Here is an 18559-nt window from a genome sequence, read left to right on the forward strand (position 1 = left end):
GGGAGTGGGCACTGGGCCACAGGGCTGGTTTGGCCCTGGCCAGGGTGACACTCACTCTCTGTTTCTTGTTACACGCCTGCCTGCTCCATGCTGAAGGAGACTTCGGGGTGCTTGTAGCTGAGCAGAATGTCTGTAATACACGTAGATGGATAGCAAGAGGAGTTTAAATGCTGGCTGCCATCACTCAGGTCTGGGTGCTCATGACCTCCCAGGCTTGCCCCACATTCTGCAAGACCAAAAAGAACATGAGGTTGGCAGGGAACTGGGGGGCTAGGAGAGCAAGGGGGAGACAGAGGAGGAATCGAAGGCAACCTGTCTGAGCATCCCACAGCCTGACTCCCAGCCCTGAATTCTAGCTCACAGCAGGCCCTCAAGGTGTTGAGTGACAATGGGCGGGGGCCAAGATTCTTCCTGTATTCTCTGCCTGTTCCGTTTTTGCCCTTTTCCATCCTTAGGTAAGATCAACTACTATAGTGTGAGAGAAGATAGAGGACTCCTTCAGAAAGGACCACCTCTTAAACGGTGAAAGGGACAATGATTTTACTGCCTGCAGGCACCCGTTCCTGGCACTGTCTGTGTTCCAGACATTGTGCTAAGCACTTTATACTCACTAAGCCAGGCAGCCCTCAGAGCACGATGTAGGATAAAGGCTTTGTCGTTTTTGCCACTTTATAGATGAGGATCTCGGGGTCCAGAAAGCCAAGTGCCTCGCCTGCAGAGCCTGAAAAGGACAGCCTTGGGACTGATGGCAGACCTGGCCTGCCCAAGGCCTATGCCTATTATTTGTTATGACACCCTCCCTCAACTGGCTCCAAGGAGAGCCAAAAATGTGCCATTAGGACCTGATGCCCTCTAAGCAGAACCGGAGAAAGTGATTGAAGGCGTATCATCACAGAGATGAGACAGGAATGGGAGAGCCCTGTGCCATCTGGCCAGAGGCCACACCTCCTTTACACACCCGCACTCAGGGAAGACCAGTGGGGAAAGGGGCTGTGTCCAGAACGTGTGGGATGCTGTGGCTCTACCTCTCCATGAGCTCTTCCTACCGAAGAGGGGAGCAGTCACGGAAGATGGAGGGAGGCCCCTCCAGGAACTTCTCTGGAGTGCCCCATGCATAAGGCTCCTCACCCTCACTTTCCCCATCCTGAAACTGCTGGCTGCCCATGAGCGAAGACTGACTGAGAACTGCATCTGACATCCGGGCAGAGCTAAGTGCTTTCCCAGCCACAAGACTCATTCCTGGCAAGTTATCCAGCTGTACCTGCAGAAAACAGTTAAGAGAAGAAATAAGCACACCAGAGAAGGCACCACTCTCAGGCAACCCCTAAAGACAGCTGGTCCTTCTGAAGGAGCCCAGGCAAAAGACAGCCTGGGGCCCCGCTCCAGCCTCCTTCCTCTACAGCACCACCCAAAGGGGGCGCTCCACAGCCACAGTGTGGGAAGCTGCCTGGCTTTCCCCTGTGGGTGGTGAGGGTGGTGCGGATGTGGCAAATCTCAGCTGGTGGGGACACCTTGACACCTACATGGCTTTCTAAAACCAGGTTTCCGACCTCTCCCCATCTCCACTGGGACTTTGTCTTAGGAACAGCACGATCCAGTCACACTCTGCAGTGATGGAAATGTTCTCTCTCTGTCCTGTCCAATATGGTAACCAGTAGCCACAACTGGCTACTGAGCACTTAAAGTGTGACTGAGGAACTGAATTTTTAATTGTTTTTAATTTTAATTGGTTTAGATTTGAATAGCCACATGTGGCTAGTCTAGTAACTAGCGCCACCCTAGGAAAACAAAACTGCTGAGGCCCACCAGTTCCCCTGATCTGAGTAAGCTCAATGTAGCTGCTGAAAAATAACCAGAAGCTTATGGGCTTATTTGCTGGGGCCTGAGTTTAGACTAAGAAGAGGTTTAATAATCAAAACTACAGGGAACAGATGGCAACTATTTCTGATTCTTTGGTCTAAAATTTGGAGCACAGATTCTACTTGAATTAAGGTTTGGTCTGTTAGGGTGACTCAAAGAAATGCTCTCAAGGCGGGCGGATCACTTGAGGCCAAGAGTTCGAGACCAGCCTGGCCAGTATGGTAAAACCCCATACCTACTAAAAACACAAAAATTAGCCAGGTGTGGTGGCAGGCACCTGTAGTCCCAGCTACTCAGGAGGCTGAGGCACAAAATTCACTTGAACCAGGGAGGTGGAAGTTGTAGTGAGCTGAGATTGTGCCACTGTCCTCCAGCCTGGGCGACAGAGTGAGACTCCGTCTCAAAAAAAAAAAAAAAAAAAAAGACGAAGAAAAGAAATGCTCCCCACAGTTTCCAGAAAGTCTGGATGCCGACTGAGGAGAGCGGCCAAGAGAGGCTACCCCACATCACTATGCTCTGTTTCAAGGCTGGGACTGGGAGGATCCACCTCTGCGCAGCAGGAGGGACCAACATACATAAGCATCGTCGCTGTTCTGGATCGTGTGGTGTCTCTGGAGGGCCCGGGGCCTGGGGTGCTCATGGACAGAAGGGCGTGCTGGGTACCCGAGCCCATTGTGATCCGGCAGCTCCACTGCTTGTCCTGGAGAACTTCTATCCATGCAGTTCCCTATGACAGGCTCTGAGGAGGCACAGCAGAATAGAGTCAGTGGGGCGGAACTTCTCCCAGCACTGCAAACTCCCATCCAAGAAATGTCTTGCAAGGGACTATGGGCAAGGCTGAGGAGACCGTGTACACTAACTGCTAATCCTCAGCCGGTGGTCACGGCTGAGAGGAGCCTGGACCAGCCCTCCAAAAGATGAGCTGTAGGGGAGGGGGCCACACCCTTAGGGAAAAAAATCCCACATAACAGGGCATGGCTGGACCCCACTGAACCTTCTCTTCTTTCATTTCTCTGTTGAATTAACAGTGATCTGTTCTCAAACCTAGATGCACATGAGAATTACTCTCAGAGCTTTCAGGACGCTCTAGCCTGGGAGGATGCGTCTGTTCTGCGGCTGCCTCCTGTCTCCTCCCCCGGTGACCTCAGTGTACCACACTGCTCCTCTCCTCTTTCTACTTCTGTAACTGCTGCTTCTGACTCCTTTGATGGCCCCTCTACCCTTTCTAAGCAAGTACTCTCCACATTTTTTTCCTTGACCTTCTCTCTCCCCATACTTACTTTGGCAACATCATCTGTTTTCATGGCTGTACTGTCTTTATGTAAAGAATTACTGAAGTGCTCCTTTAAGCCCCAGATCCATACTTCCAGCTACTTACTAGGTATCTTTCCTTGGATATCTAACCAGCATGTAGCACTTACCATGTCCAGTTCCAAACCCATCCACTTCCCCCATAACCTACTACTCCTTCAGACATTGTTGTATTGATGCCTCATTTTCCAAATCTTCCAGGCATAAGCTCTTGGGGCCACTATTGATTCCTTACTCCTGGTACTGAATCTACCTCTGCAATGCTGGTCACTTCAATCCCTTTGTTGCCAATCTCATGGAAACCTGATTACCTCTTTCCTGGATTATTTCGCTAGAATTATAACCAATCCCTCATTACTACCCTACAGAGACCAACCATTCTGTAGTCCACTTTTGTTTTACAACACTGCCCCCAGCTATCTTCCAATCAGTGTCTCATAATCCCCTCTCCACACATTCTAAGCTCTAGTCAAATGGGACCACTTAACTGTCCCCCATCTATGCACAATTCTATGCATTTGCTCTCATTGTTCCTTCTATCTGCAAATAACTGATTCTTCTGCCTCCATTCCTGCCAATCCAAAGCAACTCATCATTCTATGTTCATATCAAATGCTGTTGTCTTTATTAAACTTTTCCTTTCAAACAGAAATAGATCATTTCTTCCTTTAAACTTCAAAAGACTTTGTGTCTGATTGCTCTAACATTATCCTTGGTACCATGTTCAATTATGTACTTAATCATTCACATTAGACTATAAATTCTTTGCAGGCAAGAACTATATCTCATGTATGTCTGTGAACCTTCAGTGTTCTAGAACACTGTCCTATACCCATTATGATCTCTTTCACTGATGTCAGTAAATGCTCTTTAGGCCGGGAGTGTATAATCCCAGCACTTTCGGAGGCCGGGGCAGGTGGATCACCTGAGGTCAGGAGTTCGAGACCAGCCTGGCCAACATGGCGAAACCCTGCCTCTACTAAAAATACAAAAATTAGCCGGGTGTGGTGGTGTGCACCTGTAGTCCCAGCTACTCAGGAGGCTGAGGCAGGAGAATTGCTTAAACTCAAAAGGCAGAGATTGCAGTGAGCCAAGACCATACCACTGCACTCCAGCCTGGGCAACAGAGTGAGACTCTATCTCAAAAAAGAATAATAAAAATAAATGCTGTCTTAATATGGGCTACTATCCTGTTAGAGCATGCAACTCTATAGATTAGAATTGGAGAGAAAGAGGAATGAGTACTTTTTCTTGATCAAGGATAGTCAAGAAGACTATCAAAGCCACACCTATGTTGACAGCATCCTCCTGGTAGCACTTCTGACTTCAGTCTTTAAAAGCCTGGGACTTGAAAATAAGTTGTATTTGCTTGGTTGGTGTTCTGAGTTAATGCTTCTTGGAAACTACTGAGCTTATCTTGGATGAACTGACTCTCGGTGGGACTAAGTTTAAAAAAAAAAAAAAACTCTTAATAGCAAACACAGCTCTAATGCTAACTGTGCCATTCCAATGATCTATTTGAATAATGAAAGCAAAGCATACTTCTTGACTGTTGGGTAAAGGATTTCAGGTCTCTGTATTTAAATGGTTTTCTATAATGATTAAGGTTAGGCTTGGACTTAGGGGCAGAGGCAGGATGGAGGGGGAGAGAAGCTAACTGACATGCACATTGCTAGTAATGTAAGACATTCTGGAGAAAATTAGAGGAGAAGGGAGCTTCCCAACTACCAAAGATGATGGCAAGTGAGAAATCTTTTGAAAGTTCTCTGAGCAAAGAGGTAAAAGGAACAGCCAGAAGCCAACTCTTTTGCTACAGCAAGCTAAAACCAGCAGAGAGAAGAAGATGAAAGAAAACCTACACCAGGATGGCCGGGCGCAGTGGCTCACGCCTGTAATCCCAATACTTTGGGAGGCCGAGGCGGGTGGATCATGAGGTCAGGAGATCGAGACCATCCTGGCTAACACGGTGAAACCCCATCTCTACTAAAAATACAAAAAATTAGCCGGGCGTGGTGGCGGGCGCCTGTAGTCCCAGTTAGTCGGGAGGCTGAGGCAGGAAAATGGTGTGAACCCAGGAGGCGGAGCTTGCAGTGGGCCAAGATCACGCCACTGCACTCCACTGCACCCCAGCCTGGGCGACAGAGGAGACTCCCGTCTCAAAAAAAAAAAAAAAAAGAAAGGACACCAGGACTTGCTCTGTGGGATTAGCCCGCCCGTCCTACCCACTCTGCCCAATTCCTCTCAGTGGGCATGGCTTGCATGTTCGCGCCAGGGCCAACCAAAAACCACTGGCAGGAAGTGGTGCAACATGGTTATGTAGGAGTGAGGAAATGATGATTCTGTCTGCTTTGCCAAGAAGCAATGCAAGCAGCCGCTTCTTACTTTTTCAAAAACCTATATTGTCTTCTTTGATAGCTAACATCATCTACTCAATTCCTTGGGGTGCTTTTTTCCTTTAAGCCTGATTATATAGTTGGATGCAAATCTCATCAGTTGCATCTCTTTGCTCTCTGCAAGGACAAACATGAGTGCTCTCCAGTTTAAAGATTTTTAAAAGATCATTACTAACCATGAGGAAACAGCAAAGCTAACACAATGTATACAGTCCTGGTTGGAGCCTTCCTGCCTCTTCTGGAGGCCTCAGTGTTTTGGTTTGTCTGCCGTGTCTTTTAAGGGTCTTTTCCCTCCCTCTCTCAGAACTTGTTTTCATTCCTGAGAACGGGGCCTCTGCAAACCAAAACACCCACCACTCACCTTTGCGCTCTGCCTTGTCTGCTCTCTTCCCCACCTTCAGGTCTGATGCCTGTAGGCACCAAGACAGAACAAGCGACTGCCTAAAAACCACGTGGGGGGTCTTCCCAGAGCTCATTCCTCAGCCAAGCTGGAGTTGAGCACAAGGGTCATAAGCGCAAGCTCTGGGGTCAGGAAAACTTGGCCGTAAATCCTGGCTTCCCGGCTTCCTGAGGAGCGGGAGCTTGGGTGAATTATCCCGCTCTGCTGGGTCTTCGTTATCTGTACAACAGGACTGACTCAATGGGTGTGGAGTGCTTCATAGAGGTTACTGCATTGTAAAAGCTCAATAAAGTCTGGCATGATTTTTATTCAGCTTAGAAATGTTATTTCTGAGTGCATAAGGGCATACTGAGTCAGCTGACAAAAACAAACAAGGAAATAGATTTAATTACAGAACCCTGCTTGCAGAATTATGAGGGACAATTTACCCATATGTAAATGAACAAATGACTCGGGGAAACTTTAATTTCCAAGAGAAGCCTCTGATTCAGGACAGACAAATGTGAGTTAAAAACCAGATGAAAAAGAGCATTAATAGGAGTCAGGGGATACACCAGGGTTCTGAATGCTCAAGTTTCAGTATCATCAGTAGGTCAAAGACATGGAAGCTAGCATCTTTCACTTGGCAGCTGTGCTTGGAGGGTACAGAGTGGGCAAAGAGGTATAAAGGAAAAATTAATGACCAGGGGATCAGAAAACTTGAAGTCAGGACCCAGCTCCCTCACCAGGAAAGTACACAAGTGTTGGCAAATCTTTCAGCTTCTCCTCAAGGTTCCTGATCTGAAAAATGAGGGTTGTTTGGGGGCTCAAAAAGACAACACATGTAAAAGAGTCTTTAATCAACTGTAAAAGACCAAGTAAGTCAAGTCTGATTTTTGGTTAAGAATGCGGACCCTGAGTTTAGAAGTCCTTTGTGACACTCCATGAATGAGACCCTATTGACCATTTTGGGGGGTATAAACAGACTAACTCACTGCCCAAGGAACATGAGATTGAGGATCAAATCTTTGACAACCCTTTATGCCAATTCAGCAGCTACCAAAGGACATAGAAATCATGGAGGAAAGACGGTTCCCCAGAATTACATGCTCGAATTTATCAAACTAAAGCTAAGAGAGTGCAGAGGTAGGATGATTGTCCGATCACACAGGGGGGAAAATGCACAAACGGACACAATGCACACCACTCACCTGCCCGGGGAACTTTGGGGCAACTTGCACAATTCTCTATTGAATCTGTCAATGTTGACTCGTCCTTACTCACTTACTGGGTTTTGAGAGAAAATGGGAGCAATGACGTGCCTGCATACTCCCCTTAAAGGCTCTGGGGTAACTCCTCTGACTCTGTCAGCATTTTACTGCTCTATGAGGCCTGAGTAATAATGCTGAGGCTGACTGAGCTCAGAGAAGAGGATGTGGTTTTCTTTGTGAGTTCCAGTTGGTAATCTCATGGTGTAGACTGATTATGCTGCTGTATTTATTTGCAAAGTCAAAAAAATCAAGTGTATGTACCACTATAGAAGACAAACCTTGTTTTTCCTCCTAGGGTGGCAGGCAGGGAGATTACAGACAGCACGGGGCATGTGAAATCTGACACTTCTGCAAACCTTTGGCATGCTGCCTGCTCAGTGCTCTCACAGTGCCTGGCCTCATACTGGCTGGTGGCAAATCGCCATCAAGGAAATAGGTAACCATGGACACTAATACGATGGCATCTAATTTTCCTTTACTAATACCAACATGGCTGGGTGTGGTGGCTCGTGCCTGTAATCCCAGCATTTTGGGAGGCCGAGGAGGGAGGACTGTTTGAGCCCAGGAGTTCAAGATCAGCCCCAGCAACATAGCAAGACCCCATCTCTACCAAAAGGAAAGAAAAAATTAGCTGGGTGTAGTAGCACACACCTGTAGTCCCAGCTGCTCAGGAAGTTGAGGTGGGAGGATTGCTTAGGCCCAGGAAGTCGAGGCTGCAGTGAACCATGGTTGTACCACTGCACTCTAGCCTAGGTGACAGAGCAAGACCCTGGCTCAAAAAGTAACTAAATAACACCAACAATCCCTGTTCATCTACCCTTAAGAAATGCTAAGAAAATCACACTAGCTCTGCTCTTAATGATACTTCTTGTAGCACTCAGTACCTAGCACTTCATAGCAAAGCTGTTTATGAGCTTGTTTTACATCCCCCGGTAGAGTAGAAGCTCCCTGAGGACAGGTTCTTTATCCTTTCATCTCTGCATTCGCATAGCACCTACAGTGGAGTCTTGTGCAACACAGTTGAGATGGAGACCATTAAAAGAAACAGCAGGCATTCCTTCCTGGCCAGAATGGCTGAGAAGAGTAAGCTCCTCCACTTGCCTGCAGGGCGGTGGGGGCACAGCATTATAAGCCTTTCATGACAAAAGTGAACAGTAAATTATCTGATGATTTTTTCGGTAAAGTAAAAATGTAAGCTCTGAAGTTTTCAAAAGAAACTTGAAGGCCAGGCATGGTGGTTCATGCCTGTAATCCCAGCACTTTGTGAGGCTGAGGTGGGTGGATCACTTGAGGTCAGGAGTTCAAGACCAGCCTGGCCAACATGGTGAAACCCCGTCTCTACAAAAAAAGTTAGCCGGGCGTGGTGGTGCACGCCTATAATCCTGGCTACTCAGGAGGCTGAGGCAGGAGAATAGCTTGAACCCAGTAGGTGGAGGTTGCAGTGAGCCAAGATGGTGCCACTGAACTCCAGCATGGGCAACAGTGTGAGACTCTGCCTTAAAAAAAAAAAAAAAAGAAGAAACTTGAGTTTTTTTCATGGTACAGCTTAATCTAGACGATGCATTTTAGAAAACCTCTGTCCTTAGCTTCTACTAATGCCTTCATGTACACTGTACTTCAAACCAACCAAGCCTGCTGCCGTCCTTGGAAAAATTCCTTTAGACAGTCTCACCCATTGTTCTTTTCTCTTGCTTCTCCTCTAGATCCAAATGGCAAATCTTCTTCATCCGCCAGGACCCAACCCACAAGCTACTTATTGCTGGAAACCTACCTCATTCCTTGGATTGAACTAATCTTTCCCTCCTCTGGTGTGCCCACAGCACTTGCACCAACAGTGGGTACTCAACAGACTAGCATGCCTGCTGAAGAAGGGGTCCTCTGACAATCAGGGGACAATGGGGAATTATGCTCTCCAGACTTTCTATATATTGAAGTCACACAGGAAGGAAGGTAAAGAGAAACTAGAGAAAATAATTTTTGAAGAAAAACATTTCAAGAAGTATTGAAAGTACACGGTGACCCAGGCTGGGGCAGGGGTGGAGGGCAGAAGCACTGTTTGCTGTAGCTGTGCTCCTTCCTCAGTGCCCTGCACACCCGGGACTTGCTCAGTGAGCCTCTCTCTTGTCAGTGACAGCTAGTGTGAGTACTCTTATGTTCAGCTGCCACTCAATACCTCTTGACTTTGGGGACAAATTACTTAATCTCTGTGCCTCTGCTGTTACACTGGTAAATGGGAATAAGAGTTGGTTATTCTAGGGTTGTACGGTTGTTGTGAGGATTAAATGAATCTGTATGTGAACAGCATTTGGTGACTGGCACATGGAAGGCACAATAGAAATGTTGAGCTTGGCCGGGCGCCGTGGCTCACGTCTGTAATCCCAGCACTTTTGGAGGCCGAGGTGGGCGGATCACAAGGTCAGGAGATCGAGACCATCCTGGCTAACACGGTGAAACCCTGTCTCTACTAAAAATACAAAAAATTAGCCGGGTGTGGTGGTGGGCGCCTGTAGTCCCAGCTACTCAGGAGGCTGAGGCAGGAGAATGGCGTGAACCTGGGAGGAGCTTGCAGTGAGCCGAGATCGCGCCACTGCACTCCAGCCTGGGCGACACAGTGAGACTCCATCTCAAAAAAAAATAGAAAGAAATGTGAGCTCATCTCCTTTTCATGCCAACTATAGTGTGCTGGAAGCTTCCATTTGCAGGGGAATCTTTTCCACAACATCCCCATACCATGATCCCACCTCTGTTAGAAAGCTCCCAGGCTGCTAAGGCAGCCTATTCTGGAGAGTTCTTATAAAGCTCTTCCATAGGATGAGCTGAAATTTGCTGCAACAACTTTTTTTTTTGAGACGGAGTCTCGCTCTGTCGCCCAAGCTGGAGTGCAGTGGCCGGATCTCAGCTCACTGCAAGCTCCACCTCCCGGGTTTACGCCATTCTTCTGCCTCAGCCTCCCGACTAGCTGGGACTACAGGCGCCCGCCACCTCGCCCGGCTAGTTTTTTTTGTATTTTTTAGTAGAGATGGGGTTTCACCGTGTTAGCCAGGATGGTCTCGATCTCCTGACCTCGTGATCCGCCCGCCTCGGCCTCCCAAAGTGCTGGGATTACAGGCTTGAGACACTGCGCCCGGCCGCAACTTCTATCTTGATCTTGGTTCTGCCCCGTAATATGAACCCAGAAAAGTCTGATCCCTTTTTCCAACTAACAAGTGTGGTGTTTCTCTTAGTTTTTCCTCCCAATCCTAAATACCCTCAGGTCTGTTAACCATTCCACCTATGACCTGGTTCTGAAAGCTCCCACCCTCCTATGTCCACTAAGACTACAGCAGCCACAGGTGGACACAATACATCTCACTGGGGCCAGCCTCTGAGCTGGATGACACCCACCTGTTCAAAAGGTCAGGCTTGAATTGGCATTTCAGGCAACAGTTCCCTCCCTAAGAGTGCATAGTAAGTATAACCTGGCACCACCAAGGCTTTTTCACAGAAACCACTTTACAGCAAGGCCTTCTCTGCTGCTCTGTGCCGCAGGACCGAATTCCCCTTGGAGCTGAGTTTTCAGCATTGCCTTTAAAGGACAGGGCAGGAGACGCAGGCAGTTCCAGGGAGGGAAGGGTGGAAGAAACTGCTCAGTCTCAGGGTCGTACGGTTTACAGATAAATTGCTTTTTATTCCTTTGGACGGCAATGGTGAGGAGTGGTAAATTGCAAGATTCCTGGTTTTGTCTAGGATGAATGCTATGATGCTAACAGAACTATATTTTCTAAGTATAACTTACTGAGTGTAATCCTGATCTCCTTCAGAATGAGAATGAATATCCTCATTAATTATAAAGTGGTACAAAATGAAATAATGGGGCCCCTTTATGATGCTGTAATATTCCGCATTTAGCTCACTAATAAAACGACCAGAGTAATAATACCTCACATTTATGCACTGAAATCATACACTTCAGATCATCTGAATGTGCCTCTTTCTCTCTCACACACAAACATTACATAGAAACAAACACATATATACATGTTTTCATCTCCACAGATACTCTAAGATACTCCATTGTTCCTCCGCACCTTCTTCACAGATGAGGAAAATCAGAATCAGAGGGTTTAAATGACTAAGTTATCACATACATGATAGCTGCAAGAGCAGAATTAAGGTGCTTTGACTCTTGTTCCCGCACTATTTACACTAAATTATGTTTGGCTGACTTTTTTCTATTGCAAAGTTAAAGTTAGCTCTTTTGATGGCAGTCAAGAATGTCTGGGCTCCAGGAAACTGGGGTATGAATAAGGGAAACAGATCATCTATCTTATTGACTAAGTGTTAATTTTGTGTCACGGTCCTTTGATTTTGAAAATGGAGCCCTAGCCCACCAATGCCCACTTCCTACATGCTTCTCCCCAAGAAGGTCCTGAAGCTCTTCTCAGAAATTCTTTTCTTAGGAACACAGAATACTAGCTGAAAAAAGGTAACATTACTGAGTCAGTGGATGAGGGCAGACTGGCCCAGGACTTCCACTGTGAGGAGACACTTACCTCTGCTGGGCACCTTATTTTTACTGAATGCAACAGTCGGCTGATGACCATAGGGATGTATCCCCAATTCCTGGGCATGACTCACAGTTCCTAGCAAAGATTCAGGGTCCCCAGGTCCACCGGTACTCAAGAGCAAAGGGCTGTCATGGCAACCTTTGGTCAATGTACTTGAACTCTTACTGTCTGGGAAGCCGTCCTTGGCCCCCTCACACGAGCAGTCCTCCTCCATGCTCTCTGAATGCATCAGTGCCGGCTGATGAGCATACCCGTGGGGTGGGGTGGCTGAGGAAGCCTGTGAGATACATTCTTGTGCCCTGATTTGTAGCAGATGCTGGGGGCTGGTGTGATGGTGATAAGAGTCAGCATTTTGATAGGATAAAGCCTGGCGCTCTGTCATGCTCTGTCCCGCAAGGCTGGGAGCCAGACTCCCCGCATCCCCTTGGTTCATGTGCCTGAACAGTTCCTGGTATTCTTGCTGTTGCTGCTGTTGCTGCTGCTGCTGCTGCTGCCGTTGTTGCTGCTGCCTTTTAATGAGCTGTGCAAACTCTGCTGGGGGCAGCCGGATGTCCGAGTGGCCGGTGAGCGAATGTCGGGGAGACAGCAGTCCTTGAAGGATGTGGGGTACCTGCTGGTGTCTTGCATAGTCTGGCGGTGTGGGAGACAGCAGGGCCTGCTGTAGTGCCGACGTGGTATAGTGTGGCGGCTGCTGATGTGCACTGGGAGGGAAGGTGGGGAACTGGTCAAGTGGAGGGACTTTCAGGGCTTGGGTTGGAGAGAACCCCACTCCTGTTGAAGGGCTGTAGCTGCTGGGGGAACCCCGGGACTGGTCCGAAAACAGATGGGGGTGTAAATGCGCCTGGTCGTAGTTAGCAGGGGAGAACCGATTCACGTTCAAGCTGCAGACACAAAAGGGAGTGAGTACCAGACATCCATGTAACAAGTCCTAGACTTCCCAGGGAACAGCCCCTCCTCCTCCTCCTCAGTAGGGAGAGCCCACTGGTACAGAGAACTGTGGTGTGACAGAGAAGTGACAAATGTATGCATTGTCCCTATTTATTCCATTATTGGCTTGTCCAGTAACCTCCAAGGGACTGAGGGCACTGCGTGGGTAATAGATCTAGCTCATCTCGAAGGAAGCAACTTCAAGATGTTCCCTTCAAGAAAAGGGGAACTGACATTTTTATACATTCCTCTAATAGGCCATTTTCTTCTTTGCAAGCAATAGTAAGGTAGCTTTCCCATTTTCCACCTCAGCCTCATTAGAATTTTAACCCTGGGTCAATAAAAAGCAGACAAGTTCATCCCACACCCACCATCCTGATTTTAGAAGGCGTGAAACAAGAGCACAGCCTAGTCAGGCCTATTCTCCTTCCCTCCTTTCCTTTCACTCTGCTAAGGGGCTTGCTCCCACCTGGATCCATGCGTAGATGGCTGGGTGACGTTAGGCGGTCTTACCTGTGAGCCTCTGCACTGTCAGCACTCAGCTGCTTGGACAAGGGACGGTGCCCATAGCTGAGGGTGGCCATCAGGCTCGTACGGTGCTGCATCTGCATCTGACTGGCACTGGGGCTGATGGAGATGCCCCGCCCACTGGAGCCTGCAGCTGTACCTGGCATGTTGCTGAGCATGTCAGCAGGCTCTTGGACTTGGATGGTGACCTGCTGTGACTGAGCAGGCTGCTGCATACCCAAGCAGGTTAGTGCCACGTTGGGAGGAGAGGAAGAGTTCTCAGGCTGCTGCTGAAAGATTGCACTGCGGGAAGGTAAGCCTTGAAACTGGGAGGAAGATGCAGCTCCTGGAGAGAAAGGAACCTCAGAGTGACCAAGTGCCCAGGTCACCAGCCAGCCAGGAGTAATGAGAGCCAATGAGGATACTCAAACCACATACCAGCTCAAACAGTGCTTCTCAAACTGCAGTGTGCACAAGACAAGTCTGGAGAACTCGTTAAACAGAAGATTCCTGGGCCCTATCTATATAACTATGTTTCAAACTCTGATTCAGTAGGTCAGATGGGCCCCCAAGAATTTGTGTTTCCAACAAGTTCCCCTAAAAGCGGGTCCATGGATTATTCTTGTGGTAACTCGGATCTAGGCAGTGCTTCTTGAACTTTCGCGTGCACACAAATGGCCTGGCATCTGGTTAAAAATGCAGACTCTAGGCTGGGCGTGGTGGCTCATGCCTGTAATCCCAGCACTTTGGGAGGCCAAGGTGGGTGGGTCACCTGAGGTCAGGAGTTCAAGACCAGCCTGGCCACCATAGTGAAATCCCATCTCTACTAAAAATACAAAAATTAGCTGGGTGTGGTGGCGGGCGCCTGTAATCCCAGCTACTTGGGAGGCTGAGGCAGGAGAATCATTTGAACCCGGAGGGGGAGGTTGCAGTGAGCCAAGATCACACCACTGCACTCCAGCCTGGGTGACAGGGTGAGACTCCATCTCAAAAAAACAAAAAACAAAAAACAAAAAAACTCTTAACAGGTCTGGAATACGACCTGAGATCTTGCTTTTTCTCCCAATGTTGGTGGCTGGAGGACCCCACTTTAAGTAGGAAGGGCCTAGAGGCCAATTCAGACTCTTCTCAAGGATCCTAGGGAGACTGACTAGGGACGTAGCTTGGGGAGTGTTACTCAAGAGATCCTAAGATGCCTGACCTCTGAAGACTCACAGTCACGGTATACTTATCTTCACTCCCATCTATACACCCACAAGAGAGGGGCCCACGTGCATAGCAGACAGCCAAATGGAAGCGTGACTATAAGGAAGGTTCTGGTAGCTGCTTTTTATTTGGTAGGGCTGGAGGTTTTATTAAAAACACTAATAATATTTAACCTTTATTGAGAACTATTTTGTGTCAGAGACTGTTCCAAGTGTTTTACATTTATCTACATACTGTACCATAATTATCCTCAGCTGACATTTGAGAAGTAATATGGTTTGGCTCTGTGTACCCACCCAAATCTCATCTTGAAGTATAGTCCCCATGTGTCAAAGGAGGGACCTGGTGGGAGGTGACTGGATCACAGGGCGGTTTCCTCCATGCTGTTCTCATGATAATGAGGGAATTCTCGAGAGCTGATTGTTTGATAAGTTTCTGGCACTTTCCCCTGTGCAGTCTCTCTCCTGCCACCATGAAAGACAAGCCTTGCTTCTCCTTCGGCCATGATTGTAAGTTTGCTGAGGCCTCCCCAGCCACGTGGAAATATGAGTCAATTAAACTTCTTTCCTTTATAAATTACCTAGTCTCAGTCAGTTCTTTATAGCAGTGTGAAAATGGACTAATTCAAGAAGTCAAGTTAACTTACCCAAGGGTTAACAGCTAAGAAACTGATGAAACCAGGATGCAAACCAAAGCAGCTTGGCTCTAGAGCCCATACCCCTGAATACTATGTTATTCTGCCTTTCAAATGGTTTATGGTACTCAAAACTGAGACCATCATTTTTTCCCATGTGGCATATAATGAACTGTTTGGTCTGAACCTCTCCACTCACCGTGAGGCTGGATCATGGCACTGCTCATGGGGGGAGGACTATTACTGGGCTGCCTGAAGAGATGGTTGTTGGGGTGGTTGGGGGGTGGGCTTGAAGGCTGAATCCTTAACCTTAAAAATAACAAAAGAGATACACAAAGAAGCTTCCTAAGGTGACAGTACAATCTTACATTTCAGCCATATAACATATATAAGTGAAAACTATTTTTTTACTTTGATAAGCCTTCATGTTGGAAAAATATACATAAGCCATCCACCACAGTCTATTTAAAACCTGTCTACATCTTGTTTGACCAAACTTCCCAGCCAAAATGGCAGAGTTCATTGTGGGCCTATGTCTGGCCTCCTGTATTAGATATCAGATTACTTTGCTCATGGGGCTAAGGAAATGAAGTGGCACAGGAAGTTGGGATTTCAAGAAGGTTCCTGAAATTCACACTGGTTTCTCTTCTTTTCAAATAGATTCTTGCAAGATGAATGCTCAAGTCAGTCCGTATCTCCCAGTAAGTCAAGCCAAGGGTACCATGCTATGGAGACAATGGCTTAGGCACAACACAAAATGATTCATACCTCTGGAGCTGGTGGGTGAGGAGGGCTGGCTGATTCTCACATGCAGCCTGAAGAGGTGGAGATGGCTGAGGAGGACAGATAGAATCCTAAAACATATATGGGGAAAGGAAAAAAATTATTGCGAGCTTGAAGATTACTCAGAGCTATTCCCAGGAAGGGAAGAAACAGAAAGAACTATCTGTGTCTCAGATTTATGCTTGTGTTGTTCACCAGAAGATCTGATCACCTTTATTAAAACATGTCAACCACAAATAGAACTCAAATCCACTTTGCGCTGAGTGGTCTCCTCCAAAATGCATAGGCAAATCAGCCTGAAAGCAAACTCCAAACAAGTTGGAGAAAGCAAAGAGTGAGAGCCTACTTGAATTTGTTGCTGGAGAATTTGATGGTGCTGCTCCTGCTGGTATAACATATGCTGCTGCTGGGTCTTTTCCAGGGTTCTTTCATCAATCTGCCCCCCGTACATCTTCTGCAGCTGCTCACACTCCTGAAGGGAAAGTAGTTAATACAGATGGGATGCAGCTAGACCCACCCCATGCAGTGATTTCAGCAGATGCAGATCTGCCCCCAAGGTCTTATGGGCAGAAAGAGCCGCAAGAGAACAGTGTCCTTGATGAGCAATTAACTCATTTATATAAGTATCTGGTACACTAAATAGATTCACATCCTGTTCTGTATGAATGAATGGAAAACATCAAGGATGGCCTCTGTATGAGTACAAGTGTCCAATGTGAAATCTGTGTACAAAGCATATGCCATTGGAAGCTTGGTCATCAGGAACGCAGAAAGGAAATTGGCTCTTCATAGAATCTTTATAGTATAGACACATATAGAGGTATGTTTCCTTCCTCTGAGAGTGCCATTCTGTACCACCTGGGGAGAATGCCAGGTGGTAACAATGTACAGCAGGTTTAATCAAGACCCAGCGTTCTAAATCATGAGGGGAGTGCCAGGGGTACAAGATGGCTCACGCCTGTAATCCTAGCACTTTAGGAGGCCGAAAGAGGCGGATCACCTGAGGTCAGAAGTTCGAGACAGCCTGGTCAACATGGTGAAACCATGTCTCTACTAAAAATACAAAAATTAGTTGGCGTGGTGGCAGGTGCCTGTAGTCCCAGCTACCCAAGATGATGAGGCAGGAGAATCTCTAGAACCCAGGAGGGGGACGTTGCAGTGAGCCGAGATTGTGCCACTGCACTCTAGCCTGGATGACACAGCGAGACTCAGTCTCAAAACAAAAAAAAAAAAAACACAAAAAACACACACACAAAAAATCCCAAGCCCAGAAATTCCTTTCCAATGAACTAGAGACGGGAGAAAAATTTAGTCCCTTCATGGGGGAAGGAAGTTTGATACTGGGGAGCGCTGTACATAACACAAAGTAAAGAAAGTGCATTAGAAAGCTATACTTTCTTTTTCTTTTAAGGCAGAGTCTTGCTTTGTCGCCAGGCTGGAGTGCAAGGGTGCGATCTTAGCTCACTACAACCTCTACCTCCCAGGTTGAAGTGATCCTCCCACCTCAGCCTCCCGAGTAGCTGGGACTATGCTAGTTTTTAATTTTTTTTTGGAGAAAGGGTTTGTCATGTTGCCTAAGCTGGTCTAGAACTCCTGGGCTCAAGCAATCCTCCCATGTCGGCCTCCCAGTGTGCTGGGATTATAGGCGGGATCCACCACGCCAGGCCCAGAAAGCTATACCTTTTTAACCTATAAAACTGCAATGTTGCTGACATAAAAGGGGTACGTTTACCACCCCAGTCCTCCTGCAATCCTGGCCTCTGTCACCCATGCTCCTCCAGGGATGGCTGCCACCTCTTCCATTACCTGCTGCAGCTGTTTGATGCTGCTGTTGTTGCTCATTTTTTCCAGGTGAGCTTTGAAGGCCTGGATGCTCGCAGCCCCATCTGAGAACCGGCGCACAGGGGAGAAACGCTCCGTAGGGAGGTGCAGAGTGTTGGAGTCCTTGTAGGTAGAGCTGAATACATGGGAAGAGAAGGTTAGAGGCTAGGACTCAGGGGCTTTGACCAAATCACACAGGGACTGCTGTTCCAGACGAACATAAAGACCGCTGGCTGCCCAGGTAGCCCTGCATATTCCACTTTCATGACATTTCCAGACATCGGTCGTTTCCCTAGCCTGCTTCCCTTTAGAGGGCTCCAGGTGTACATCTTCCATCTCTACTTACCTTTGGTTGGCTTACTTTCCAAGCCTGGTGAGGTCCTGAGATCAAGTACATCCAGTTCTTATAAATATACTAGGCCAGAGAGAAAAGCTTCTCAATATCCTCCAGGCCAGGCCATACAGAAGCTCTTACTTTTATAATCATGTGTCTATCTAGTGCCTTTAGAAACCTTAAATTCACCATTTGAGCCAAAGTTTTTCCTGAGCAATAATTTCCGTACGGCCAAAGGGAAACAACGGTCAGTTTTGTGGTCAAAGGTCTGGCCTGGAACTCACAGGTTCTGTGCTAGAAAATAGAAGGTGGTGATTGGGGTGGGGGAAAATGAAGACTTCTGATCCTGGGATGGAGACAGCAAATTCTTAAGGAATGTGGGCCTTGAGATCCTGCACGTACCTGGTCAACAAAAATAAGGTCACCTACTGTGAAAATCGACTTCTCAGAGCAGCAGCACTCGCTCAACCTCCTAATGAAAGAGGAGTCACATGGATTACCTTCAAAGACCCCACTGCTGAGCAGCAGCACTCGCTCAACCTCCTAATGAGAGAGGAATCCCATGGATTACCTTCAGAGACCCCAC

At 47.5% G+C, this 18559-nt stretch overlaps 3 protein-coding genes across 9 annotated transcripts in view; 1 reads left to right on the top strand and 2 right to left on the bottom strand.

Moving 5' to 3' along the window:
• PAFAH1B2 (platelet activating factor acetylhydrolase 1b catalytic subunit 2) overlaps window positions 1-18559 on the top strand; it is a 1197441-nt gene that overhangs the window by 867671 nt on the left and 311211 nt on the right. The window lies entirely within an intron of this gene.
• The window catches only part of BUD13 (BUD13 homolog), a 367265-nt gene that overhangs the window by 97206 nt on the left and 251500 nt on the right, over window positions 1-18559 (bottom strand). The window lies entirely within an intron of this gene.
• Window positions 1-18559, bottom strand: part of SIK3 (SIK family kinase 3) — a 304186-nt gene that overhangs the window by 2843 nt on the left and 282784 nt on the right. For all 7 annotated transcript variants that reach the window (XM_050758978.1, XM_050758980.1, XM_050758977.1 and 4 more), the window contains 9 exons: window positions 17625-17775; window positions 16165-16290; window positions 15804-15889; window positions 15235-15344; window positions 13202-13541; window positions 11747-12642; window positions 2436-2599; window positions 1129-1261; window positions 56-226 (listed from right to left, as the gene is read on the bottom strand). In XM_050758978.1, coding sequence (XP_050614935.1) covers window positions 69-226; window positions 1129-1261; window positions 2436-2599; window positions 11747-12642; window positions 13202-13541; window positions 15235-15344; window positions 15804-15889; window positions 16165-16290; window positions 17625-17775 — 2164 coding nt within the window. In that variant the 3' untranslated portion in view covers window positions 56-68. The remainder of the gene's footprint in view (window positions 1-55; window positions 227-1128; window positions 1262-2435; window positions 2600-11746; window positions 12643-13201; window positions 13542-15234; window positions 15345-15803; window positions 15890-16164; window positions 16291-17624; window positions 17776-18559) is intronic.

Source organism: Macaca thibetana, chromosome 14 (genome assembly GCF_024542745.1).
Source record: "Macaca thibetana thibetana isolate TM-01 chromosome 14, ASM2454274v1, whole genome shotgun sequence".
Taxonomy (NCBI): Eukaryota; Metazoa; Chordata; class Mammalia; order Primates; family Cercopithecidae; genus Macaca; species Macaca thibetana.